This window comes from Gossypium arboreum, chromosome 7, assembly GCF_025698485.1.
Source record: "Gossypium arboreum isolate Shixiya-1 chromosome 7, ASM2569848v2, whole genome shotgun sequence".
In the NCBI taxonomy this organism is placed as follows: domain Eukaryota; kingdom Viridiplantae; phylum Streptophyta; class Magnoliopsida; order Malvales; family Malvaceae; genus Gossypium; species Gossypium arboreum.
In genome coordinates this window covers 104,135,333-104,160,557 of record NC_069076.1, presented here as the reverse complement: position 1 = coordinate 104,160,557, position 25,225 = coordinate 104,135,333, and the positions used below count along the sequence as shown (strand labels likewise).

General features: G+C 29.7%; 2 protein-coding genes and 1 non-coding gene across 3 annotated transcripts; 1 reads left to right on the top strand and 2 right to left on the bottom strand.

Moving 5' to 3' along the window:
* Positions 1-6,876, bottom strand: LOC108481484 (respiratory burst oxidase homolog protein E). The gene is made up of 14 exons (XM_017784612.2): positions 5,727-6,876; positions 5,455-5,614; positions 5,070-5,118; positions 4,696-4,809; positions 3,829-4,251; positions 3,359-3,745; positions 3,184-3,279; positions 2,993-3,108; positions 2,737-2,907; positions 2,501-2,657; positions 2,196-2,405; positions 1,955-2,083; positions 1,551-1,629; positions 1-466 (listed from the first exon to the last, which is right to left on the bottom strand). The coding sequence occupies exons 1-14, from the start codon at positions 6,355-6,357 to the stop codon at positions 357-359; spliced, it is 2,832 nt and encodes a 943-aa protein (XP_017640101.1). The 5' UTR covers positions 6,358-6,876; the 3' UTR covers positions 1-356.
* Positions 6,877-17,740: 10,864 nt separating this feature from the next.
* On the bottom strand, positions 17,741-17,813 carry TRNAA-UGC (transfer RNA alanine (anticodon UGC)). The gene has a single exon. It is a non-coding gene; the product is annotated as a tRNA-Ala (tRNA).
* Positions 17,814-19,425: 1,612 nt separating this feature from the next.
* LOC108485233 (protein SMALL AUXIN UP-REGULATED RNA 10-like) lies at positions 19,426-20,977 on the top strand. The gene is made up of 3 exons (XM_017789071.2): positions 19,426-19,697; positions 20,100-20,629; positions 20,707-20,977. The coding sequence occupies exons 2-3, from the start codon at positions 20,171-20,173 to the stop codon at positions 20,719-20,721; spliced, it is 474 nt and encodes a 157-aa protein (XP_017644560.1). The 5' UTR covers positions 19,426-19,697; positions 20,100-20,170; the 3' UTR covers positions 20,722-20,977.
* Positions 20,978-25,225: the final 4,248 nt, after the last annotated feature.

Genomic DNA, 25,225 nt, shown 5'->3' with positions numbered 1-25,225 from the left:
TAACTGAACTTTTATCATCAACATTGTTCTCAACAAAAATGAAAAAAAATAGAAAATGTTTATATCTCAATGCTATTAGATTTTATATTTACAGTTACTCAGAACTCAATTTGAGTCTCTAAGTACATATAATATATTTATATTCAAATATATATTATATCTAAGGACACAAATATTTTAGAAAAAAACGATTTATCCTATTAACATAGATTATAGTTATGAATACCATGTATGTATGTATGTATATATTTATTTATATATATCAGCTATATTTCTTTGAATATATATAGTTACAAAAAAACGAATAGTAGGTTGACTGGCATCTATTTACTCCATTAATGGAATTAGATAATGCCTCAGAAATATTCTTTGTGGAATTCAAATCTCGTTGATGTCAGGTGACTCAATTCCACTGAGAGTTTCTTCAATTCTTTTGCCAACACTGGCATTCCACAGTAGAACACACCTGCAGTTTTTAACCATTACAATTTTTATTAATCACCCCGTTTCTTGAAAAATTATTCCGATCAATTCAAAATCAAATTTTAATCATAAATAGTAAATAGTTTTCTAACATGTTCAACTCTAACTCAAAAGGACTACAAGTAAATTGAAATTACTTACATTCGAAATCAGGGTGAAGCTAGATTATTATTTTAAGGGCTAAAGATGAATTATAAATTCTGGTAGGTTAAAGAGTAATTTTATTATTATACTAACCTGTAATTTCATAAATTTTGAAGGGGTCAAAAGGAAAATTTATCATTTTTGTGACCAAGTGTTAAGACCACTATTTGCCCTTGTCTATGTCCTAACTCGAAGTGATTAGAATTCGAAAAGATCTAACCTAAAAGACTAATTCTCACCCAGGAAGGAGGGAATGGGTAGATGAGGGCCTTGGCCCCTAAGATGAGAAATTGTTGCTCTAGACCCAAATTTCATAAAATCTTAAATTAATATATTGTATAATTATTATTTGGCCCCTAAAGTGTTAGAGTTTCGATTTAGTCATTTTAAAAATCAATATAAGCCAATACAAAAGTGAAGTTGCGGTTTAGCTCTCTTACAAACATATAATTTAGTTTGAACCCATTAAAAAAAATTCTAACTTTACCCCTATCTCAAACTTAAATCACATAAACCTAAAATTACTCAAACCGAAATTAATCCATATCAAAAGCTAGTCCTATAAGCATGTTCTTGATTGAAATCAAAAGTCTTCAATCTTCCTTTCTTTCTTTCTTTTGATTCTAAGCTATTAATTCGATTAAACATGACAGCTGTGAGTTAAGCTGAAATGTCGTAAGCACATATATATATATATTTATATATATTCTTCATAAATTGATTGCGTACAGCCTTTTGATGGCTTTACTTTTTAATGTTCACGTAGTAGGTTGAAATGAATAGGAGCCAATTATGAGCAGTCTCGTTGGCAGAATCTAAATCTCATTTCTCACTTTCAGATCCTTTTTAAAATATATATATATGTCTCTTTGATTAATAATTTAATACTTTTTTTTTGTTTATTTGGTTAGAAATGTATTTACCTACTGTGGCATGAGGATGTTTTGAAGCTATTTTTCTGAAGACTTCTTTCCAGTTGGGCCTTGCAAAATGAGTCCTTACCTGTGAAGCAAATCATTAAATATCCAAAAGGGTTAGAAAGAAATATACTAATGGGAATTTTTAATGGCTGTTTGGTAGGTGAGAAAAGGATATGCCAAGAAAATTTTTTATATAGATGTTGACAATGAAGAGAATGACATGCTCTGCACATTTTCAGTCATCTACTCTCTTAATTACTAAAATCCATATTATATGAAGATTTCACATGATCTAACAACTGATAACATTAAATAAATGGTAATGGAAAATGACTTTTTTGGGAGTATGTTTATGATGTTTATCATTTTTTTAAGTTATCTAGGTAATGAGAACAGAAAAATCTTACTCTGGTTCCTGATAAGATGTCAACACCATGTTTAGCATGATTTAAAGCTTGGACCATTGTTATCAAGGTTGATCTTGCATCTCCTTCTTCATAAACACTTGTAAGGTAGTTGTGCAGCTCAATTTGACCCTGTTTTTCAAAGATTAAAAATAACAAGGATTAGGTTATTTATTTACTATTGGAAGCTTATTCAAATAATGGCAGATTATGAAGCTTATTCAAATAATGGCAGATTATTTACTTTGTGATCCATTTCTGCAACTTCATCCATTACTCCTTTAAACCATTCAAAGGAACCTGATTCCCTTGTGACCCAATAGAAGTAAGCATTTCGAGTCCTCGGCGGTGACTTCTTTTTTCCGCCGATAGTCAAACTTGAATTCGCGGTGTAATTCGAAGATGCAAGACTGTTCCAACTATCATCTGATCTACTCATTTCTGTGGCTAAATCCTATACCATCAAATTCCCATTATGAAATGAAAAGTAAATGATAATAAAATTTATGCTGAAAATCGTCTTGTAGCAAGTGGCTTGAATGTATATACCATTTGATCTTCTGGTCTTGAATTGTTTAAAAGATCTCTAAGGATGCTAATGAAAGGGGTAGCTCCAATTCCTAGTCCCACAAGGAGTAGAACATCATAGTTCCTGTAGTCTTGTGCTGGAGCCCCATATGGACCGTCGACGAGTAACTTAGGTTGGCTGCACCGATGAAGCATATTGCGTTAAATACTTGCCGGTTCCGTAGTGTAATTTGAATATAAGAAGTATATATTCTTACCAGTTATTATCAATGTATCCAGGGCCACCGAATCTCGCTCGGCCTATAACGAACGGTGAGTCGTTAACTTCGGTGAAAACTCGTTTAAGTTCCTTAGTCCAGTCTCCAACTGTTCTGATATGAACACTAAGATACTCATCTCCTGGTGCAGAAGTTATAGAAAATGGGTGCCTGCAAAAAAAAAAAAAAAAAGAACAAATGATGTTCCAAAACACAAGACACCCTAAATCGTAAACCCTAAACCCCAAAATCATACCATTCAAATGGGGAGATTGATGGGCACTGCAGAAATATGTACTGCCCACTTTTGTACTTGAATCCTTGCGGTTTCGACATAACCATGCTGAAGACATCTCCTGGTAGTACTGAGACCTGTGCATTGAGCTCAAATGCTTAAGAGTTTAGCTAAACAATAGAAGAGTAAAGAGAAGAATTTGATAAAATTACCTTGAATATTTTTACTGAATAATGTTCTGCTCTACATGCTCTTACAGTACGTTCTCCCATGTAAAGCAGCAATGGAACAGCTATGTACATCCATGTCTGCAAACACAAACATTTTTAGTACGTAGCAAGTTGGTATGTTACTCTCTGTCATTGTCTGAAATTTTGAAGTTCTTACCGATCTCTGGTACCACTGGTGAGACAAATACAAGAATGTTCCATGGATAACCAGCAAAATGTAGACAAGGCCAAGAAGATGATGAGAATACCAGAAAGCATTGAAGCCTGTCAATCTATTGAAAGGTGCAGGGAATCTCAAGATGTTTCTTCGGAAGTGACTTGTTGCTAATATAAACGCAATGGCCATGAAAATCACCATAGCTATCCCCGTAATGCCTAGAATACCGATCAAAAGTTCCAGGTATGTCGGTCGTTTGCCGTGACTAAAATCAGATGCTATGAGAGCAAATTTCTCAGGTGGAGCATTAGTTAAACGGATGAAATCACATGCCAAATGACTTCCACCATGAACCAACACTCCAATAGCTATTGCACATGCAATTGTCTGTAAATTAAGGGAGTAAAATCATTGAGGTTTACATTTTTACAAACTTCATTTAAATAAAAGCCCTTTTTTTTTGTTCTTACCTTGTGAAAATTAATGCTGTCATCAAAAGGTACAAAGGATCTTGCTTTAGTGGAACGAAGCCAAGTCAATGTGTTGCGACAAACCGGTAAAAGAATCAAAGCCATGTTGAGCTTGAGTGTCTCGGCAGACCCTTTGGCAGTACATAAGCAATACCCCATAACTTGAAATGCTGCCCTGTTTTTGTATTGCATGAATTTCCAAACAAAAAGGGTAGCCATTGCCATAATCCAAAGCAACAAGACCCATCCCCTTCGCCAGTTTTCTAGTAGCAAGCACCGGAGTTTAAAGCACATTCTTCGGAACATGCTTTTGGGTCTAACGGAACTTAAGTTTTGACTCCAACCAACACTTGCTGTGCTAAGTGGTCTACTGTAGTTCATGTATGTATCCCTTTGCAGGAGTAACGTTTCCAATTGCCATAACTGAAATCAACCCAAATTGACATACAACATCCTATTTAATTCCCCCAAATAATTTTTGGGTTAAAATTTGATTTTGGTCCCTTTACTATTCTCAAATTTGAGATTTAATTCTTATATTTTGATTTATCATAATTTAATCTCTGTAATTATATAATATAATTAGTTAATCCAGGTAGTTTAGACTGTAACTATTCCAGCTACAATGCTGATATGAACTTTTTCATAAAACCATCTCTTTCAACTCATAAAAAAAATCTATATCACTATTTTAACCGGAATAGTTAATGATGCTTAACTGTTTGGACTAACAAATAATATTATAAAACTAAACTAATGAAATAATGTCAAATTAAAATACAGAAATTAAATCCTAAATTTGAGCATATTAGAAGGACCAAAATCATAATTTGACTTTTTTTGTTTAAAACAAGCAAAGCAATTTACCTCAATGTACCCAAAATTCTCAGGATCCAATTCTTCCATGATTAGTGATGCATACTCTTCAGCTTGTTCTTTTAGCTTGGATAGCTTGTTGGCTGAAGCACTAAGCATTATAAGCTGCATTTTGAATATATATATATATAATTTAAAAAAATCAGCAACAACAAAAAAGATAAATGACATTGCAATATTTAAGTCAATTTTGAAAGTAATTGCATTTTGGGCATTTTTACACAATTCATAATTATTTGGTACATTTTTTTTTAAATTCTACAATGGATAAAAATTACCATAAATACTTGACAAATATTTAAAGAATAGAAAAAAATAAATAAATGAGCAGACAAATCATCTATAATTAATAATCATTTTATTACCTCTTGTACTTCTTCCCTTGTGACTCTTCCATCTTCATTGCTATCAGCCCTGCAAATTTATTTTCATCAAAATACAATTATAAAAGAGCAAAGTAAAAATAAAATAAAATAAAATAAACGCAGCATTTTAAACTCTTGTCGAGTTCCCACAAAACATAGACCATAAAGCAACCTCGTCCAACTGGGCCATAAGCCGTCAGCTTTTTTATTCAGTGGGCAAGAAATCAGGTGCTTCACGTAACAACTTAAAATTACTGCTCTCAACCAATCAATTCAAAGATCAAAATCGTTTTTTGCCGATCAAAACTTTCGATCGTCAGCGTTGTTTTTAGCGGCAAAAGATCGTTTAAAAAAAAGATAAAATAAAGAGAGAAAAAAAACTAACATGTCGAAGAAAATCTGAAGACGCGCGTCGAAACTCTGATCTGAAATCTGTGACCAGAAATCATGAAGCTCCTCTTTTGTTATTTTCTCGATTCTTTGTCGTCTTCGTCTTGCTAATGCATCGAATATGCCTACTGCGAATTCCTTTGAATCCACCATACCTATGAAAAAAGAAAAAGAATTATTTTCTTCGCTGCCAAACAGAGTATTGGATGACAAAATAAAGATTTTCTTAGTTGCCAAACAGAGTATCGGGGACTTGATAGTACGGACCTATACATTCACCGAAATCTTCTCTAGCAAGCAAACCGTCTTTGGCTAACGACACGAACCTCGACTCAACTCGTTTCCACATCTCCACCGCGTCATTTTCGCCGGTGTTTTTACTGATGAACCTCAGCCCTTTCAAAGCTCGTTCGGCGCTGGATTTCGTTCGTTGAAGCTTAGCTTTGATTCTCCTCTCATCGCGAGCCGTAATCCTACGGTCTTGAATCTGATCAACCTCCGCCGCCGAAGATGAAGCTCTCGATGACGATCCCGATTTCAACCACGCGAACTTCCTCCGGATCCTCGACGTCGCCGATAAGCTTCTCGCTAAAATCCCCGACGAACCGTTAACGGAACCACCTTCCTTTTCTTCTGCACCAACCTGTTGTGGAGTCGTACTCGGCGTTACGCTGCAAAACACAATGGAATCATTCTCGAGCTCAAGCGTAACTTCAACTAAGTCTTGCTGGTTATTCCTCTGTAAACCGCTGAGAAAAATCGGCAACATTGCTCCACCAACTCCATATTCATCTCCTGCAAGATCATCAAAGTCTTCCGGCAATTCAAATGACCGGCTATAATTAGAAAGCTTGGAACTACTCCCTCCGAACGAATGAAACGACGCCGGCGACTTCATTAATCAAAAGGTACGTTCTCTTTCTTCTAAATAAAATTAAAATTGCTTTATTTTTTTTTCTTCTGATTTTCTTTTATGAAAAAACAAAAAACAATGGGGTGGGATTATTAATACAAAACAACAACAACAACAACAAGAGAAACACTTCTCAACCGATCAGTTAACACGATTTCAACGCTTTTGGGGAGATTAATCGTGTGCTTATTGCAGAGTAGTTGAGGTTTTGCCAAACAATTTTTTTGAAAAAAAAAATTTTCCCTCATTAATATGACAAATAATTAAAAAAAATTAATTATATTTACTAGTCGGGTAGTGAGGAAGGATAAGAAAAGAGACTTGGGTATATAATAACAAAGCGAAACGTAAACAAATAAAAATGAGTTTTATTTTTTTATATTTATTTTTAATTTTAATTTTCTTTTCTTTTAAGGTGATGAGAGGTCAATGTGGAAGGTGAGAGTTTGGAATATATTTGGCTATTATTTTATGATCCAATTCTACCCTGTTTTTAGGAAGCGGCGGTCTGGTTTTTTAAATGTTTTTTTGGTTACTTTTATTTTACTTTCTGGGTTTGTGACTTTGGTATCTAAATTTAAATTGAGATATTTAGAGCTTTTTCAATTATTATTGTTTAAATCAGATTAAATCGATCAGTTGGATTAAGATACTAGTTCGAATAGAAGGATTAAATTGATTAATTTGTAAATCGCTTGAAACTAATTTTTCTAATATTTTATAAATTTTAATACTTTATTTAATTAAATAGGACAAAATTAACGGGACTAATTGAATCAATTTTGACTACCAATTCGATTTTGAAAACCTTGTTTCTAATTTTTTTCATTTATAAAATTTGAATCCTAGATCTTACCTAGAAAAATCGAAATGATACCATTCAATCCAATAAATGTTTGTTGTATTTATTTTATTTATTAAGGAAGAAAAAGTTTTATGAGTTTTTTTATAAAAAAACATTTTTGAATGTTAGGTTTAGATCACCATTTGGTTATTGGTGAAATCATTTTTTTCATGGGGAGTAAATTGATAAATAAGGTAATATATAATTTTATATAATGTCAATCACGTGAGTGAAGTCATGAAATCTTTTAGAGGTTCACGATTAAATCATAAAATTTTTAAAAGGTTAAAATGTAATTTTATCATATATTATTTTATAATTCATAATTTTTAAGGGACTAAATAATTTTTTTCATATATACAAATTTATCGTAAAAAAAAAACTCATTTTGGCCTCTCGACGTAACCTTTGGTAGTGAATTAGAGTATGACATTAATTTCTTTTAAAAACATCATATACTATTAATATAAATATAAATATAATAATGGTAGAGAATTTTAGAAAAGTGAAAAATCATGTGAATATCTTTTAGTTGTTCTAATTTAGATGCTCTTTGTAGAGAAATCATGCAAACTGGTATTAATATTATTATTAATGTATAAGTCAATGTTAATTATTAACATATTATAATAACATTCTAAATTATTAGATGGTTCAACTTATCTTAATCCATAATCATAGTAATATTGCAATCATTAACATTATCTCATACTAATTAATCAAATTACTGCTTATATATATATTTTCATATCTCGTTAAATCTTAGTTCGATTGATATGAATATTATCGTCAATATAAGACATGTTATGGGTTGGAGAAGGGGCTATAAATAGTTCTTAGTATTATGTCAAAAAATAAAATTATTAAAAAGAATAATGTGTTAAATCTCTATATATTTTTAAAAATATATATAAATACCAATTATTAGATCTTAAGGAAAAAATAAAACAATTTCTGTAAACCTAAAGTGAGAGCATACTGCTTTTTGGGTCTGCATGATGAGAAAAAAAAAAAACCATATAAACTATATAATTACAGCTGTTGATATAAAGGGAAGAAATAAGATTTTAATAAACATAAAATAATCATAATCGATATAATAGTTGTCATGTTCGTGTTTCCCACTTTCTCAACTATATCAATCTAGAAAGATAAAACAACTGCTTTTTATTCTTTAATTTCTCCTTATTTATCATCCATTTAATAATAAATAATGAAATATAGGGTTGGAAACTAATAATAATATCAATATTAATATTAATTCAATTAGGTTTAAAGTTATTAGAGATAACAATGTTTAAAACTATTCATAATTTTTAAATAGGAGGATAATATGCGCTTTAGCGCATTTAAACTTACGTTCTTCTACATTAGTAAAAATATTGATAACAATCGAATTAAGACTCAATCGGCAACAGAATTAGAAATTTAAATTCCCTACAAGCTTGAAAAACATAAAAGAATACACGGCAGTGGCTATAAGTAGGCTTTAGTTTACCCCAAGGTAATTCCATTGTAAACTTTTTTCCTTTTTGCTCTTCGTCTAATTCATAATTTAGAAAGAATAAAGTTGATAGAATTCTGCTCAACATCTCTGTTAAAAGACAAAAGGTAATTTTACTTGTTTCATTTTGACACTCCATTATACATAAGTTTGACTTTTTCACCAAATTTCTTATATTTTTTCATATTGAGTTAGGCTCACCAAAAACACATCATCTAAAAGAATATAAAATACAAAATAATTTATGGTAAATTTACATTTTAATTTTTTTAATATAAAAAAAATTCAATTTAATCCTTTCCGAAGTTTCTAACATGGCTTAGATTAGTTGGTTGAGTATTCATTAGCACCTTTATAAGTACCAAACTTAGAGTATCACCAATAATTTTATTTGATAACCGATAACTAGGAGTTGGCAAAAGCTTTGACCCCTTAAAATAAGAATTTTAATTTAGTCCCTTTAAAAATAATAAAACTATAAATTAATCTATGATAAAATTATACTTAATCCCCGTATGAAAAAATCAATTTAATCATTAAAAAATTATAAAATTACATTTTTAATATTTCATAAATTTTATAATTCATATCCTAAAAAATTGACTTCCCTCAACCTCACAACAATATTACATTCAAATCTTCCGGCAAGAATGTATATAATATTTGTGTAATAGCATTGGATTTTGTCATGAAGGGCATGAAGTATTGGGAAAAATATTAATAAGTTTTGTCAGAAATTTTAAATAAAAAATTAGCATTAGCTTAGATTTATACATCTATATATACTATATTGATGTCTTTGTCTAAATTTGGTGTAACAAATAAAATATATAATGAATAATATGTATTTCAAAATTATATTGGTAATTTTTAAAATATATATATTTTTAAAAATGGTCTAAATTTTTTCATTTCAAAATTTTCAATTATCCTATTTTTAAGGGATAAAACAACAATTAATCTATGAAATTGCTATTTTTTTCAATTTTATCCCTAATTTTTTTGTCCATATTGTCCTAATATTTGACAACTTTTCTTAATGGCATGATGACTTGGCACACTGAGATTGTGCCGTATCATCACTTGGAAATTTAAAAAGTCCATAAAAATTATAATTTTTTTAAAAATAAGAATTTTAAAATATTTTAGTTGATGACACAGCATAATCTTAGAGTACCAAGTCATCATATATTAACGGAACCCAAATTCAAGGACCAAATTGATAAAAAAAAATGACAAATTCCAAAAGTAATGTAGACCCAAAAAAGTTCAATGACCAAAACGGAAAAAAGTTATCAAAGTCAGGGACTGAATGCTAATTTATCCATTTTTATGTATTAAGAAATTGTTAATTTCATCCTCATTAAAAATGATGGCAGCCATCATTCTACTAACTATATAGATTTAAAAAGTTTGAATGAAGATGATGTAATAATATATTTTTTCCTTCTTTAAAATAAAATTTGTTGGATTGGAAGTTGGCAAAGAGCTGTCAAATTTTGTAAGCCATTTCTAGAAGGCAGGGATCATGCAAACATTTTGTAGTACATATTGAAAGTATAGGCATATATGATTCGTGTACTTTTTAATGGCTACAACACAATTTGCTTGCTGCACCCACAATTCATATATTACACCAACTTTGCTTTCACTAAAGCATCATTCTTTCTTTTTCAAATTTGTAATCTTTTTCTTGAATTAATGGGTTGTTGTATTATGAGCATTCAATCAACCTTCTAACATGGAGTTGTTCCATATATATATATATATATATATCAGAATTTGATAGTATCGGATTTGAACATATATTATACACGGATTTAGGGGCTTGATGTGGTTTTAGCCTTTCGAAATGAAAATTATATATGTTTATGAAATCACAAGTCTGTATAATGATAAAATTGTAATTTGATCTCTCAATATTTTATTATTTATTCATGATTCCTAAAATAATTTTATGACGTGACATTTATTTAAATGATCTATTGTATGTATAAGACATAGTAATTTGAATAATATAAAAATAGGGTTAATTGTATCCTGCATTCTCAAATCATGGTTAAATTTTAAATTGGGTCTTAAGCTTCAAGGCGTTTTAATTGATTCTTTAAAGTATAAATATTGTATAAACCATTGTCCTTTCGTTAAGCTTAGTCAGTATAGATTTGACATTTTGTATATCTAAAACATATGGATAGAATTTTAAACACGAATAACTCGGATCCAACATGTTAAAGATGTTCTATTTTATTTCACACATTAGATTCAAATTTGTCCTTGCAATATATATAATATATATATTTAAAGTTTGATCTACATATTTTTAAATATGCTCAACGACATATCTAAGCGAACATTTAACATCCAAACTGATGATTAAATTCACGAAAGGATCTAATTGATATAATATTAATACTTCAAAGACTCAATTAAAATATTTATTTATTCACTTTTTCTTTTATTTCATTTAGAATTGCTATGATGTTCACTATTACCAACCATTACCCAACTACCCGACTAAGACCGACCCGATCCTCTTCACTCTAATAGTAATAGTCTGTATACTTCACTTACGTGGGTCCGTGTGTGGAGGGTTCGCATCTCCGTATGGATTCGCACATGGGGTGTTCGCATCATCATGCAAACGAACCCATCTCTGGAGAACACATGTTAATTTTAGAATAGAATACGAATTGATATGCATATAGACCTACCTAGAACGTCACATTAAAGGGATCATATCATATAAATAGAAAAATCAGCCTCTTTAATACACAAACACACAAAAACATGGTTTTTTTAGCATCTATAACTCCCATATATAGAATAAATAAATAGGGAGTTAAGTGGATTTTTTTTTTTGTTCCAAAGGAGTTAAGTGAAAGTGAAATTAGATGTTGTCCACGTTCCAATTTATGTATGGTTAAATTTAAGAAGAAAAAAAAAAGGCCCAAAAACTTAAAATGTAGGTTAAGTTTAATTTCAATCTAGTACAAAAGGGTTTTCATGCAATTTAATTTGCTTTTATCATACATTAGTTGAGATGTAAAATTCATGTTTTCTCTCCTCCAAACCCTAAGAAAACTTTATAAATTAAATACAAAAGTACTGCTACTATTTGAAGGGGGAAGTCCCTATATTTTGGGGGGGGGGTGTGTGACAGGTGTGACGACAGAGACACAACATGCATTAATTGTGAACTTTAATCCATTAATTAGTAATTAATATTTTGCAAATATACTAGCCTAAGTATTGATAATTAGTGATGGTTTAAGAGGAGCAATCATTTACATTATTGCAGTATTTGCATGCATCAACATTAACAATTTTTTTTAATTACAATAATAGGATAAAACTCAAACAACAAACGCAACTAACACAATTCGGATTCAAGCCACACTTGAGACGATAAAATGAGCCTTTAAACTTTAATTAACATAGCTTTTGTTTATTTATTTATTTTCTTTGTACATTTAATGATTTGAGGGTGGGACATATGGATGTTAAGTTTTAAACTCAAATTACATATAGTCATTAATTTATTAGTAAGTTTATGTTTTGGTTATTAACTTTGAAAGTTATAAAATAGTTACTGAAGTATTTAAAAATTTTCATTTAACTCACTGGACTGTTAAAATCGTTGTGTGTGACGTTCTTTGTTTATATAGCCTGCATTGAAAGCTCTCATTATTCTCTTCTATAGTTTAATTTTTTCATGAAACAACTTTGAATGCCACAAATCTGCAAACCAAATTCCAAATAGATTTCTTCTCCAATCTTTGACATTGATCGTTAGATCAACTTGGATCTAAGGCATGTTCTTCTGTTCATCAATAAATACTGATTCATTGTACCGATCGTTAAATCATCGCTTGGAGCTCACTAGCCAAACTTAAAATTTTAACAATCCAATAACTTAATTAAATAAAAACTTTCAATAGTTTAGTGACTTAAATGAGAATTTTAGAATAGTGACCATTTTGTATCCTTTTAAAGTTAAATGACCAGAACATAAATCTACTAATAGTTTAGTGACTTGGGTTAAGTTTTGCCCTTTATATAAGTAGGCAAAAAAAAGAGGAAGAATAATATTAAAAATAAAATTTTAACTAATATATTTTTGAAAACAATAAGAAATTAATAATAAAGTAATAAAAATTAGAAAGTTATTGATAAAATATACATGATAAAATTATGCACAATGGGTTGGTGGAGAAAATTGTAAAGGAAGTGTGGGTTGGTTTTTAATTTCGTGAATTTAATTACTAAAATAAAATTGATTTTTATAGATAATTTTGGTGAGTTGGCAATATCCTTACTGTGTTGGTGCATGGTAACCATGACGTCAAATTCAATCAAAAATTTAGAGTAAAAGTTTATGGGTAAACACATTTAAGGTCACTAAATTATTACTAAATTTATAGTTTGGTCACTTAAATTTAAAAAATTACAAAATAGTCACTAAATTATTCGAAAGTTTTTATTTATGTCATCGGGCTATTAAGCTTTTCTTTTAATTGCCCGCTAGTAGGTTGTAAACAGCGATTTGATAATTGGTATGGTGAATCAGTGCCTATCAACGAGTAAAAGAAAATACCTTAGACCCAAGTTGATTTGAAGATTAGTGTCTAAGATAAAAAAAAAAATTGTTTGTAATTTGGTTCACAAATTCGTGATGTTCAAAGTTGTTTTGTGAAAAAAATTGAACTATAAAAGAGAAGTGAAAAGAGAGTTTTCGATTGGTGCTAGTGATGTGAAACAATAGCAATTTTAGCAACATAACGACTTAAATGAAAATTTTTTAATAATTCAACAATCATTTCATAAATTTTTGAAGTTTAGTAACTAAAACATAAACTTACTAATAATTTAGCTATATAATTTACCCAAATTTATTTAGTTACAAATCAAAGATAGAAACTTATTTAAATGCAATAAAAATACAAGAACTTAGTTAAAAGAATAATTGGAGATTTGTTTTAAACATTTTAACTTAAATGTTAATATTTGCACCTCATCGTTATAATGAATAATTGCTTGTCACATCCCTGTTTTAAATTGAAAATTACAGCCAAGTCAAGATAAGCAACAAGTTGATTATCTTATCATTATAGCATTCCCTTTATTACGTAAAGGTGATATACATTATGCGAATAAATCCCCATTAGATTATCGCTTCAATTTTAGTTTTAATTTAATTATCATCGAATTTTAAAAAATTATTATATTTTCATTAACATTATCGATTTATTATATTATAGTCACTTAGTTAGTAACCTTTTTCTTCTAATCGGAACCCTAGTTGCCGATGCTAACTCTATTGCCTCCATTGTTGGACTACCGATAAAAAAACCTCCGAGCAAAGGCACACAATCCCTTCCCTGTAGATTAAATCGGTATTTATAAATATTTTTCTCACATAAAAATAAACTCTAATATTTAGTTTCTTAATAAATTGTATATTAAATATACACCCATATAAATATATTTTTATGTAAATATAAATTTGAAAACTATTAATCATATTTAATAACTATATTTTAATTTTAAATGTAATTTAAGAAAAAAGAAAATTGTTAAGATACAAAAAATTAAAAGGTGGTTTAAAATATCAAAATCTTGTATTAATTAATGCAGTCCGAAAAAGTTAATACTGGTTTAAATGAATTAAAACACACCAAAACTATTAAGAAGTACTAAAATTTTAATAGGAATGAAATTTAATTTACTTAGAAAGAATTTAGAATCGAAACAGTACGTACTGATCGGTACCAATATCAACTACCATGCATGGCACACATGTACTTTGTCGTTTAATATGGGGGAGAAAGAGCCTAGCAAGTTCCATACTGAAAGGTAAAACTCAACCAACTCCCATTGACTTTGTTCACCATCCTGTGTATATATATATTAAGAAAGTAAACAAAATTAAGAAGTAGTTGTCTAAAGATAATTCTAACTTTTCCATGAGCTGGAATATCTTTTTTTTATTAGGGATTAAAGTGTAATTTTACTATTTATTAATTTTAAATTTAATCATTTAAAAAAAGATTAAATTATAATTTTTCTATTTTGAGGGATCTAAAACTCTTGCCCGCGTCCCTAAATTCGCCTTAAAATGCTAATAGTTCTTAAAACCTCTTTTGGTCTTAAATATGCAGGCTAATCTGAGATGTAATCAACAGTGAATAGAGTAAAAGATTTTGTCATATGAGAAAGAAACACTAAGGTTTGCAGTTTAGGTAATGAGGGGAAACAAATATTTACAATTACGTCCCTTTTGTTTTTGTACTGTTTCGTACCAACTGCTACTAAATAACAAAAGCTATATAGGATTTCTTTAGGTGCAATCAGACCTCATTTAGGTGGAACCTATCAATCAATATGTCTATCACCCTCTCAGTCCATCAGTAACTCATATGATATGAGTACGGAGTTATGATCCTTTGAATTCAAGTATTACTATCATGTCAATTAAATGTTATTAAAAATTTTGAGTTGGTTTTAAATTTTATTATGTTCTCTAATTTTTAAATTATTAATATTGTATCAATTAGATATTTTTATCAATTTAAATATTAAATGTTAACTCAAATTTAATTTATAACATATGTAAAACACGTATATGTATATCTGGTGTATGGCCAGCTTAGGTTTTATTGAAATGAATTAGAGCTGCTCAAAGAGCCAATCCTTGGTGCATGGAATTTGCATATGAATGATGTCATGAGCATTAATATTTGAGACATTGTAATTTCTAGGCTTTTGGTGTCTATTTTACTCTCCAAAAACAGTATTAACACTTCTTTATATTAGGAACACAATCAGGGGTGAAGCCAACAATTTTGTTATTGAGAGAGGTGGGCAGAATAAAGTTTTAGAAGTTTGAGGGGCTAAAAGTAAAAAACTTGTTTAGAAAGGAGCTGAAATTGATATATAACTCTTAGCTTGGGGGCATGGGCAATACCTCCCCTAGATACGCCCATGTACACTATGTTTAAAATTTGACCCATTTTTTAAAAAAATATGCTCCAACTCAATTCAAACTAGAATTAATGCCTAAATTGACTGCTAGGACTTGATCGATACAATTTTGATACTTTGAGAATTCTATTAAAATATTTTAAAGTTTAGGGACTAATTTAAAAACTAAACGATAGTTTAAGATGTTTGATTGAATTAACCCATTCACAAATGGGGCCGAACAAAGGATCCAAAGCAGGCAATCACATTGACAGCAACACAGAATCTGTTCAGCATTTGGAGACTATGCTTTTGTCTCACACCTCCGATTAACAAATTCTTCACTATGAAGTAAATTTGGCTGAGTGGTTCATGCATTTGACTCACAGTGTGCTTCATTTGCTTCTATGTTTCGTTCTCAAACTTACCATAGAATTAAGCAATATATAATTAGCTACCATTTATTCATCACCACAAGCTTAAACCTTCTAGAGGCCTAGTCCCCTAAATCTCTACCAACCTAAACATCAATTTGAGGCAAGAGATTAAATAAATTCCACGTTGTTACGTCTTCAATAATCGGTAATCAGATAATATATCTTGATTAAATTTGAAAATCAGTCAGGTTAAATTCTTAAATAAAAGGAAAAAAATTTTCTAACATTGTTTTCTTTATCTACAATATTCAAACCCGAACTTTTACTTAAGAAACAATTAGCTCCTTACTCAAAAGCGAAGCTAAAATATTACTTTAAAAAAGTCAAAAATAAATTTACAAAATTTTAAAAAAATCTATAACAAATTTATCATTTTTAAATGCCCATCTCTTTCGCTGATATTTACTTGTAATTTCATAAATTTCGAATCCACTATATATAACTATTTTGATCACCATTAATTCAATAATTCCTTATAGGGTCATGCATGTCATAAGTGATAGATTTAACTTACAAAGTTGTCAACAACAACAACCACTAATTCTTGGGGTTAACCATGAGTCATGTCTTAGGCTGCTTTCTTTCAATGACTTCAAATAGACCGACAGAGATAATGCATGTCAAATTAACTATACCTTTCTTTTATTGGGATATATTACATAAATTGCCCACAAGTCCTTTGTGGTCAATACATTGTAGTAGATGAAAAATATATTCTAGCAATTTATTTGAATCCTTTTTGAAATTAAAAATAAGGGTAAGGTGGTATTAATTACTGTAGTGATAAAATTGAGTATTGCAGATGAAAATTTAGTTTTTCTGAAAGTTTATTTGGATGGTTAGTAAAATTAATCTGTAAGAGATTAAAAATAAAAGTAGGAATATGAAAAAATATTAATTACTAAAACGGTGAGTAGTGTGCGAAAAAATTCATTTATTGATATTTTTTTGAAGGTTCGTTTAGATAGGTAGTGAGATTGGTTTTGATGAAATTATAAAAATAATGGTGAAGTGTGATGAATTAAAAACTACATTGGGATCTCATTTTTCTTAATAAATAACAATTTCCATAGAATCAAAACATAAGAAATGAACCCATATTGCAAATAAGAAGCAGACCTCTTGGTAGTTCTTTGGCAATCCAAAATCCCACTCTAGAAAGCCCAAAAAATGTAACAACCAAAATTTAAGGTTAAATTCTATTTTTAGTACCTGTACTATGTAAAATTGTGGATTTAAATCCTTATATTTTAAATTTGGTGATTTTCAGTCCATGTGCTTTCAGAATTTTGAAATTTTAGTCTTCATCATATTATCATATGTGTAATGACATATAAAACTTATTATTTTTATATATTACTACTAAAAAACTAGTTAATAGATTTTAACAACTATCGTTTTTATTAAGATAAAAAATTCAAAATTTGAAAACATAGCTACTAAAATCATGGATTTAGCTACTACCGTTTGGTCAGGGCTAAAACTGACCAATTCAAAAAAGTAAAATGATTAAAATTGATCAAATTAAAGTATAGGTGCCAAATCCATAATTTAGGCAAAGTATAGGGTCTAATAAAAAAATTTGACCAAAATTTAATAGAATCAAAATGTAAAATGGTATGGAGATGCGGGGGATCGAACCCCGTGCCTCTCGCATGCAAAGCGAGCGCTCTACCATTTGAGCTACATCCCCTCCACGACTCTTCGTTTCCAGACAAAATATATTACTGAGGGAAACAGCCAGCTAAATCTCGAATGTAATTATTCATTGAATATTTTGAATAAAATTTATTATTTTTTTATCATTATAAGTATATTATGAACCGAACCATCATAAGTCCTAATTAGTATCGGTTGATATATAAAAAGATAAAACTACAACAAAGCAAGAGTTATTAAGGTGGTCCCCTTTTGTTACTTTAATCAAAATAAAATTTATAAGGTTTGTATTTACGATAAAAACATATCTCCAGTCTTTTCTAATTTTGATGTTGGGTAAATTGGTTTCTTTAAAAAAATGGAGCAATTTAATTTACGACAATTTTAAAAGTGAGCAATTAATGGTAATCAATCATAACGACTGTTCTCTTTCAATTGTACATAATTTTGATTCATATAATAACAAGTTTAGATCTTAATATTTATATATTATGTGTAAATATCGACAAAATATATTAATGTTGCGACCTAAATTTGTTAGATCAAGATCAATTTGACAAAATGTTTAAATGTTGATTGGCAAAATATGTAAACTTTGATAGCTAAATTTATTACTATACCATTGACTAAAAATATTACTATTGTTTGTTCCTTTTAAAATTGATTTGAACTAAATTTCTCTAATAATAATATATCATCAAATAATATAATATTACCATTATTAATAATTATGTATGAGTTATCCTATATTTATCGTGATTTATGTCTCACCATATTTAAGTCCTGAGTAGATTTATTTTGGTTTAGGTCTAAATAAGTTTCGATTATAGTCTTATCAACTAAAAATAGCTTAAATTTAATTTGGTGACTATTTAGTTTAGCTAAAGATTGTGCTATTAGTTAAGTCGAATTCAAACTTAGTAATTCTCGATTTATTGGTTTGTGAGCCTTATCAAGTTGTTTTATTTTAAATAGTTTTATATTATTTACATTACATTATTTCGCTTAATATATGTTACAAACCTTAAGCTTAATTATCGAGTCGGATTTGAGCTTGAATACATATAAGCTTAATTGAGCTTAAGTGCAAACTTGAGCGGAGGTTAATCTAAGGGAGACAAGCAAGGCCTTGGCCCCCTCCCAAAAAAAAAAAAATTTTCAGTTCAATCCCCTTATAAACAGAGAAACTATAATTTAATATATAATGACATTACACCTTAGCTCTAAAATGAAAAATTTTCAATTAAATCCTCTTATATATAAATTATAAATTAATATATAATAAAAGTTATACTTTAGCCCCCAAAAATGAGAAAAAGAAAATCTATTTAATCTCTTCAAAATGATAAAATTATAAATTAATACATAATAAATTTATATTTTGCTCTATGAAAAATTATAATTAAATTCAACTTCTACTAAAAAATAATTTGAATTTGCTCTTAGGCTTGAATATGAAAATTGATAAAAAACTTAATTAAACTTAAACTCGAACTTGAATAACTCAATCATATCTCTAATTCACCTCAAACTTAAATAGATTTTGATATAACTCAAATTGAGTATCCATGTTAGCCTTTGTTAGCACAAATCTGTATAAGAACCGAAAAAGTAAGCATAAAAGCCGGAAAACTCCAATCTCCGATACACTCGCTTTAGCCATTGAGCCATCAACTTTTATTAATAATCCTCCAAATTTAAAACAACCCCAACTTTGATTTTCCTAACCATTATTTATTTTCAATTTTAAAAAACCCAATATTTATTTTCTAATATTTTTTAAAATTTTCCTTTTTATTCTTTCAATTTCTCTAATTGGAGAGTTTTTGCTTAACCATTCTCATAAAGCCTCTTCTTTTCCTCCTCTGCAATGGCTTTTCTTCATTGGGTTCTTTGCTAATTCCTCCCCCATATTCAGGTATTAATAAAGTTTGTATTTTTTCCTTCCTATTTGACTTTTTTGAGAAATAAAATCTGGGTCAGGTTGATATGACAAGGAAAAAGAAGAAGAATTTATGTGAAAGGGACAGTTTTGTCTTGTTGTTTTGTCGATAATGTTTTTTTTTCTTAGCATGGTTTAAGGTTTCAATTGAATTGTTGGTCAGAAATATCAGAATTTGGATTACAATTTTTAAAAAGGGTTCAATTTACATTGATTTTTCATTGTTGGAGGATGATCATGATTAGGTTATTGAAAATTAGGCTAGCCTTAGTTTTTCTGCAGATCTAATGTATGTTTTGTTATTCCGGTTTAGATTGGTTCGGTTTATGTTTTGTAATGTACTAATTCGGATGTTTATTATGTATGAACATGATGTAGTGCAATATCCAAAAAACACTACAAAATTCCAATCCTGGTTTCATTTTTCACTGTTGTGGTGTCAAGTTTTAATGATGAATGATCATGGTGGTAGCAAGTTGACCAAAATCCGGCAAATTGTTAAACTAAAAGAAATTCTTCATAAGTGGCAAACTGTGACGTTAGGCTCGAGGCCAAACGCCTTGCATCCGGAAGAAAACCGGCGAGTGATTAACCGAAGGTTAACGAATGTTATGGCATGCGATTCCGATGAGGAAAGCTGCCCTAGTCCTGAACCGCCTCCTGATGTTCCAAAAGGGTACTTGGCAGTTTATGTTGGGCCAGAGCTTCGGAGGTTTATCATCCCCACGACGTACCTCACTCATCCCGTCTTTAAGGTTTTGTTGGAAAAAGCGAAGGATGAATTTGGGTACGATCATAATGGCGGCCTTACTCTCCCGTGTGAGATCGAGATCTTCAAGTATCTCTTGCAGTGTATAGAGAACCATCCTAAAGGTTACCCTATACTTGATAACTCGATTTCCGAAGAGGTAAATGCCTACCTTAAATGATTTATTGTTCATAAACTGTGCCCCAATATGAAGTTCCCATATGTTTTCATTTGCAGGTGGAGATTCATTGAACATCAGGCCGAACGAGTAATCGTGCCAAGAACTTCGAGGTTAAAGCAAGATCTCTTTTGTATGCAAAACTTTTCCTTTTCTTCTTCTTTTCTTGTTAATTTGCAATCAGTAGGAAGCTTTTTAGATAGGAAAATTCAGGTTTTATGGAATGAATGTAATGAGGGGGGCAAATGGTGAAACCTTTGTGTCCTTTACTTGAATGTGATTGCCATATAATGTTTGATTGGTAATGGAACACTTTTATTGTTCATAAAACCATAACGAATCAGTCCCCGATTAGGAAATCCGATGTCGAATCGCAAGATGGTTAAGCTTTTACGGATTAGTATCTGGTTTTAGGCTTGTCATTCGCATAGTTGAGTCAATTACCCTGTTAGATCCCTAGGAACAAGCATCATACATGCTTCCTCCCTTCGTTCATCAGTTTCGAGTCTTGTCTCGAATGCCGAATGAGATAACCACATTCCGGTCGTCGTTTTGTTGGTTTGCTGTTCAGTTGAATGGAATATTAGGAACCTTTAGCACATGGTGTTATAGTGTAGTTGGATGAAAAATACTCTGTTTTGGTTAAAATATGTTGTTAGTTCCTTACTTGTATGGAATTTAAGGTTCAGTCCTTTGTACTTTTAAAAGTTAAAATTTTCGTCATTGATAGTTTCTGTACAGTCTAATCGAAATTCCAAGTTAGCAAATATGACCGAAAATATTTATGATATTAATGATTGGACTAAGATTTTTCAATCAATAAAGTAGGAGGACTTTAACTTTTAAAGTACAGGGACTAAAAGCATATTTTAACCCTCAATTTTTATTTTGGTTGGGAGGTGCAATGCAAGTGATTATATATTATTTGTACCGTCATGTGCTTTTGGAAAGTATGCTCCAACCAAATCTTATGAATGAGTTGTCCCATTTCTGCCTAATCATTAAACCTAAAACAATTTGGTACTAGAACAACACCCACAGTTCTCAATTTGTTTATTCACCAACATGTCGGTGAGAGCAATGATATTAGGTAACAATTTATGGTTAAAATTCAGGTTTTTGCCCCTCTACTATACATAATTGGGGATATAGTCCCTATAACTTAGTACAAGTTCTCTTTACTATTATTAATGTTATGCCTTAATCCAAATCATTAACCCCATTGATAGGTACGAGTTTATGGTCAAATTATGGTCAAATTTTGGCATAGGTCCTATTATTATTAGTGCTATGTCATAGTCCAAAATGAGTTCATGGTCAAATTATGGTATGCACTTGTATTATAATAAATTCGAGCATTTAGCCCCTATACTTTAATTTGACATGGGTATTTTTATTAGGCTAAATTACTAACATCATTAAAAGGTACGAATTAATGGTCAAAATCTTTGTCCATATACTATATTTATTAGAAATTTAATCTTTATACTTTAATTGGCATCGTCTTCTTCTCCTACTATTATTAATATTTATTCGTAGTTCTAATCACTAAATGAAGAATGAATTTATTATTAAGTTACGGTTTTCATCGTATATTATAAAATTGAGTTTGAAATTTCTTTTCAACTTATATATCTATTTTAATAATTATAATTGAAAAATGAAAATCTGGGATTTCGCTTTATGTTTTTAAAAATTATATATGTGGACTAACTAAATTATATTGAATTAAAAGTATAAAAACAATTTTTTTAAAATTTTTAAATAATTTCATTATAGGTTCTGATCATACTCAAACCCACGTCATCTTGCATTGGCAACAATACTTATACCAATCGAACTAAAACTCAATCCAACAAAATTTTTAAATTGAGTATGATACAATAAAGAAAATCATAATTAGGCTGAAGTTTGTGGTCTGTTCATATGACAACTTGCCATAGTTGGCAACTAGTAGTGACTAGGCTCCTTGGAAACATGGGCTTGGCCCAATGACATGTAGATTTGGTAAATCCTTGTCCATGGGCCATACTTGGTATTGAAGGGTGTGATGGGCTTCTTTTTCTTTATTTCTTTTGCTAAGATGAGCTTCACAAAAGTTTTCTCAATACAATTGGTTAGATTTTGTTAAAATGTAAATATTTTTGTTAGCAAATTGGCTTCTAATTTTACTTAAATTTCAAGTCTTTTACTTGAAAAGTAACAAAACTATCATTTTAGTATAAGCATATGGTATCCAATCAAATCGTGCCACATATTATATTCTTATTGTGGGTAAATTAAGACAAAATTGATACTTTAATACTAAATCTAACCCAAAAGAATTTAAGTGTCAAACTGAAAATTGGGTATAATTTAGAGGTTAATTTGCTAATAAACCCTAAGTCATACCATTTTTTTCGTTAAGCTATATTATAAGTTGAAGAGTAAATTAATTTAGCCAATAATTTTTTAACTTAGTGACAAGAGAAGGATCTGAAAATTTTTCATTATGTGATTCGAGTTTCATCTTATATAAATAACGTGTAACTTCATAATTTATACTTGAAGTAATTTAATCCTCCACGCAATTGAAAGCATTTTCAAAACTTGAAGTAATCATTTTCTCCTCCTCATAGTTCCATTCCATGGGAGGCTTCATTAATCCCCCAAGACTAAACTTTCCATTTCAAACATGGGAACTCATTTCCAACTCTTTTGGGCCCCAATAATTCAATCTATTTCAAACCAATGATTATAGCATATTTCATAAGAAACAATAAAAGGAAAATTACATATTTAATCCTTTAATTTCATAAAAAAAAAATCATTTTAACCATTCATTTAAAATTTCACCTCTTTTAGCTTTTGAATTTACATTGATTATCAAATCACCTCAAAATTGATGGAAAAGTTAATATTTGTTGATATGGCAGCCACGTGGAAGTCCATGTGTATGCCACCTCAACAATTAATTTTTAAAAATTAAAAATATTTTATATTTTTTGAATTTTTATATATTAAAAAATTAATTAATTACTAATGTAGCATTCACGTGTATGCTATGTCAGTAAAATAAACACATGTTAACTTTTCTATCTATTTTAGAATGATTTGATAAATAACGTAAGTTTATCCTTTTAGGTCTAAACTGATATGATATGAAATTTGTTTTATTGTTATTTGACTACACAAGCAATATTATATAAAAATTCAATTAAGTATTTTCAACCGATAATTCATTTAAATGTCAGTTCAATGCTTAAGCTTGCTCTCAGAGAAGAAGAAAAATTCACAAATCACACCCAATTACCTTAATGGTTGAAATTAACACTATTATCAATTTAGATCTATGAATAACTTTCCAAAAATAACTACACTAAATTATGTCAATTAAAATAGAAAGATAGAATCTCAAGTTGTAGTATAGTCGAAGGGTTAAAACCACAATTAGACCTTCCTTCCTCTTAAAATTGTAAAAAATAAAATATCATTACTTCTCTAAGATTAAAAAAGAAGGGTTCAAATTTCAAACTTATTTGATGGATTCTCTTTAAAATAATTGCATAAATAAACTAAATTAAAATAAATTGAACTTGGGATCCTACTAACTCATTATTGAATCAAAAGGAAAATAATCTCATTATTCCTCTTTTTTCCCCCTCATGCACATATATTCAAAATTTCATGTTAAGCTTTTGACTACCCATGAATGATGCTAAGTTTGGGAGGACCTACTTAAATTTTTTAAAAATTTCATGAGATTTAATTAAAATTTTTAAATATTTTAAAGGGTTCTAATTAAAAATTTTAAAGGGCATAATCAATATTTTCCAAAAATTTGAAGAGTCAAGGTCTCCTCTAACTCCAGCAAGGTTCCGCCCTAGCTTTTGACATAAATCTTTTTGGCCATATTTTGATTTTCTTCTATTTTAGTCCTACACATGTAAAAGAACATAAGCATTCAATATGTTCATTAATTATCATTATCCACGTTGAGGTGGTCCTCTTTTTCCTTGTTGCACATGCATGGCTACTTGCGTGCTGTTCTTTTCTTTTTGACCTGAACTTTTGTTCACCATAGAAGCCCCTGTATTATACTTCGAATTTCATTTCAGTCCTTTTAATTGAAACAAAAAAAGAGCAAAAATGCATTATAAAAAGGAGCAAAAATATCACCCAAAGGAGTAATTTTAATATACTTTATTGGATTCAATGATTTAGACAATTATAAGGCAACAGTACAGTAAAAAGTCCCTATTCTTTATCACAAATTGCATTTTAGTCCCTTCACTCAAGTCTAGATATGTTTTTTTTTTTTTCTGAGAGGATGAATAGAACCCATAGTTATAGCTCGGTGGGAACGTGGGATTTTAGACTTTGAGAACATCACATGTGATGTCGTTTAAATATGGTCTTGAATATTTGGATTGTAGTGATAACAACGATACCATTGAGAGTAAAAATACAGTAATGTCTGAAAGATACCTATGCTTGTAATAGTTGAATGCAATGCTTTAGCCCCTCCCCCTCTTCCAAACAAATTTATTTCTTGAGCCACCCATGAAAATGATAGCATATATATATAGATATATATGA

Coding starts and splice junctions, on each gene's coding strand:
- LOC108481484 (XM_017784612.2), bottom strand. CDS start 6,357: ATGAAGTCGCCGGCGTCGTTTCATTCGTTCGGAGGGAGTAGTTCCAAG. Junction 4,810..5,069: donor CAAGGGAAGAAGTACAAGAG/GTAATAAAATGA, acceptor TTCAAAATGCAG/CTTATAATGCTTAGTGCTTC. Junction 3,109..3,183: donor ATTCAGTAAAAATATTCAAG/GTAATTTTATCA, acceptor CTCAATGCACAG/GTCTCAGTACTACCAGGAGA.
- LOC108485233 (XM_017789071.2), top strand. CDS start 20,171: ATGATGAATGATCATGGTGGTAGCAAGTTGACCAAAATCCGGCAAATT.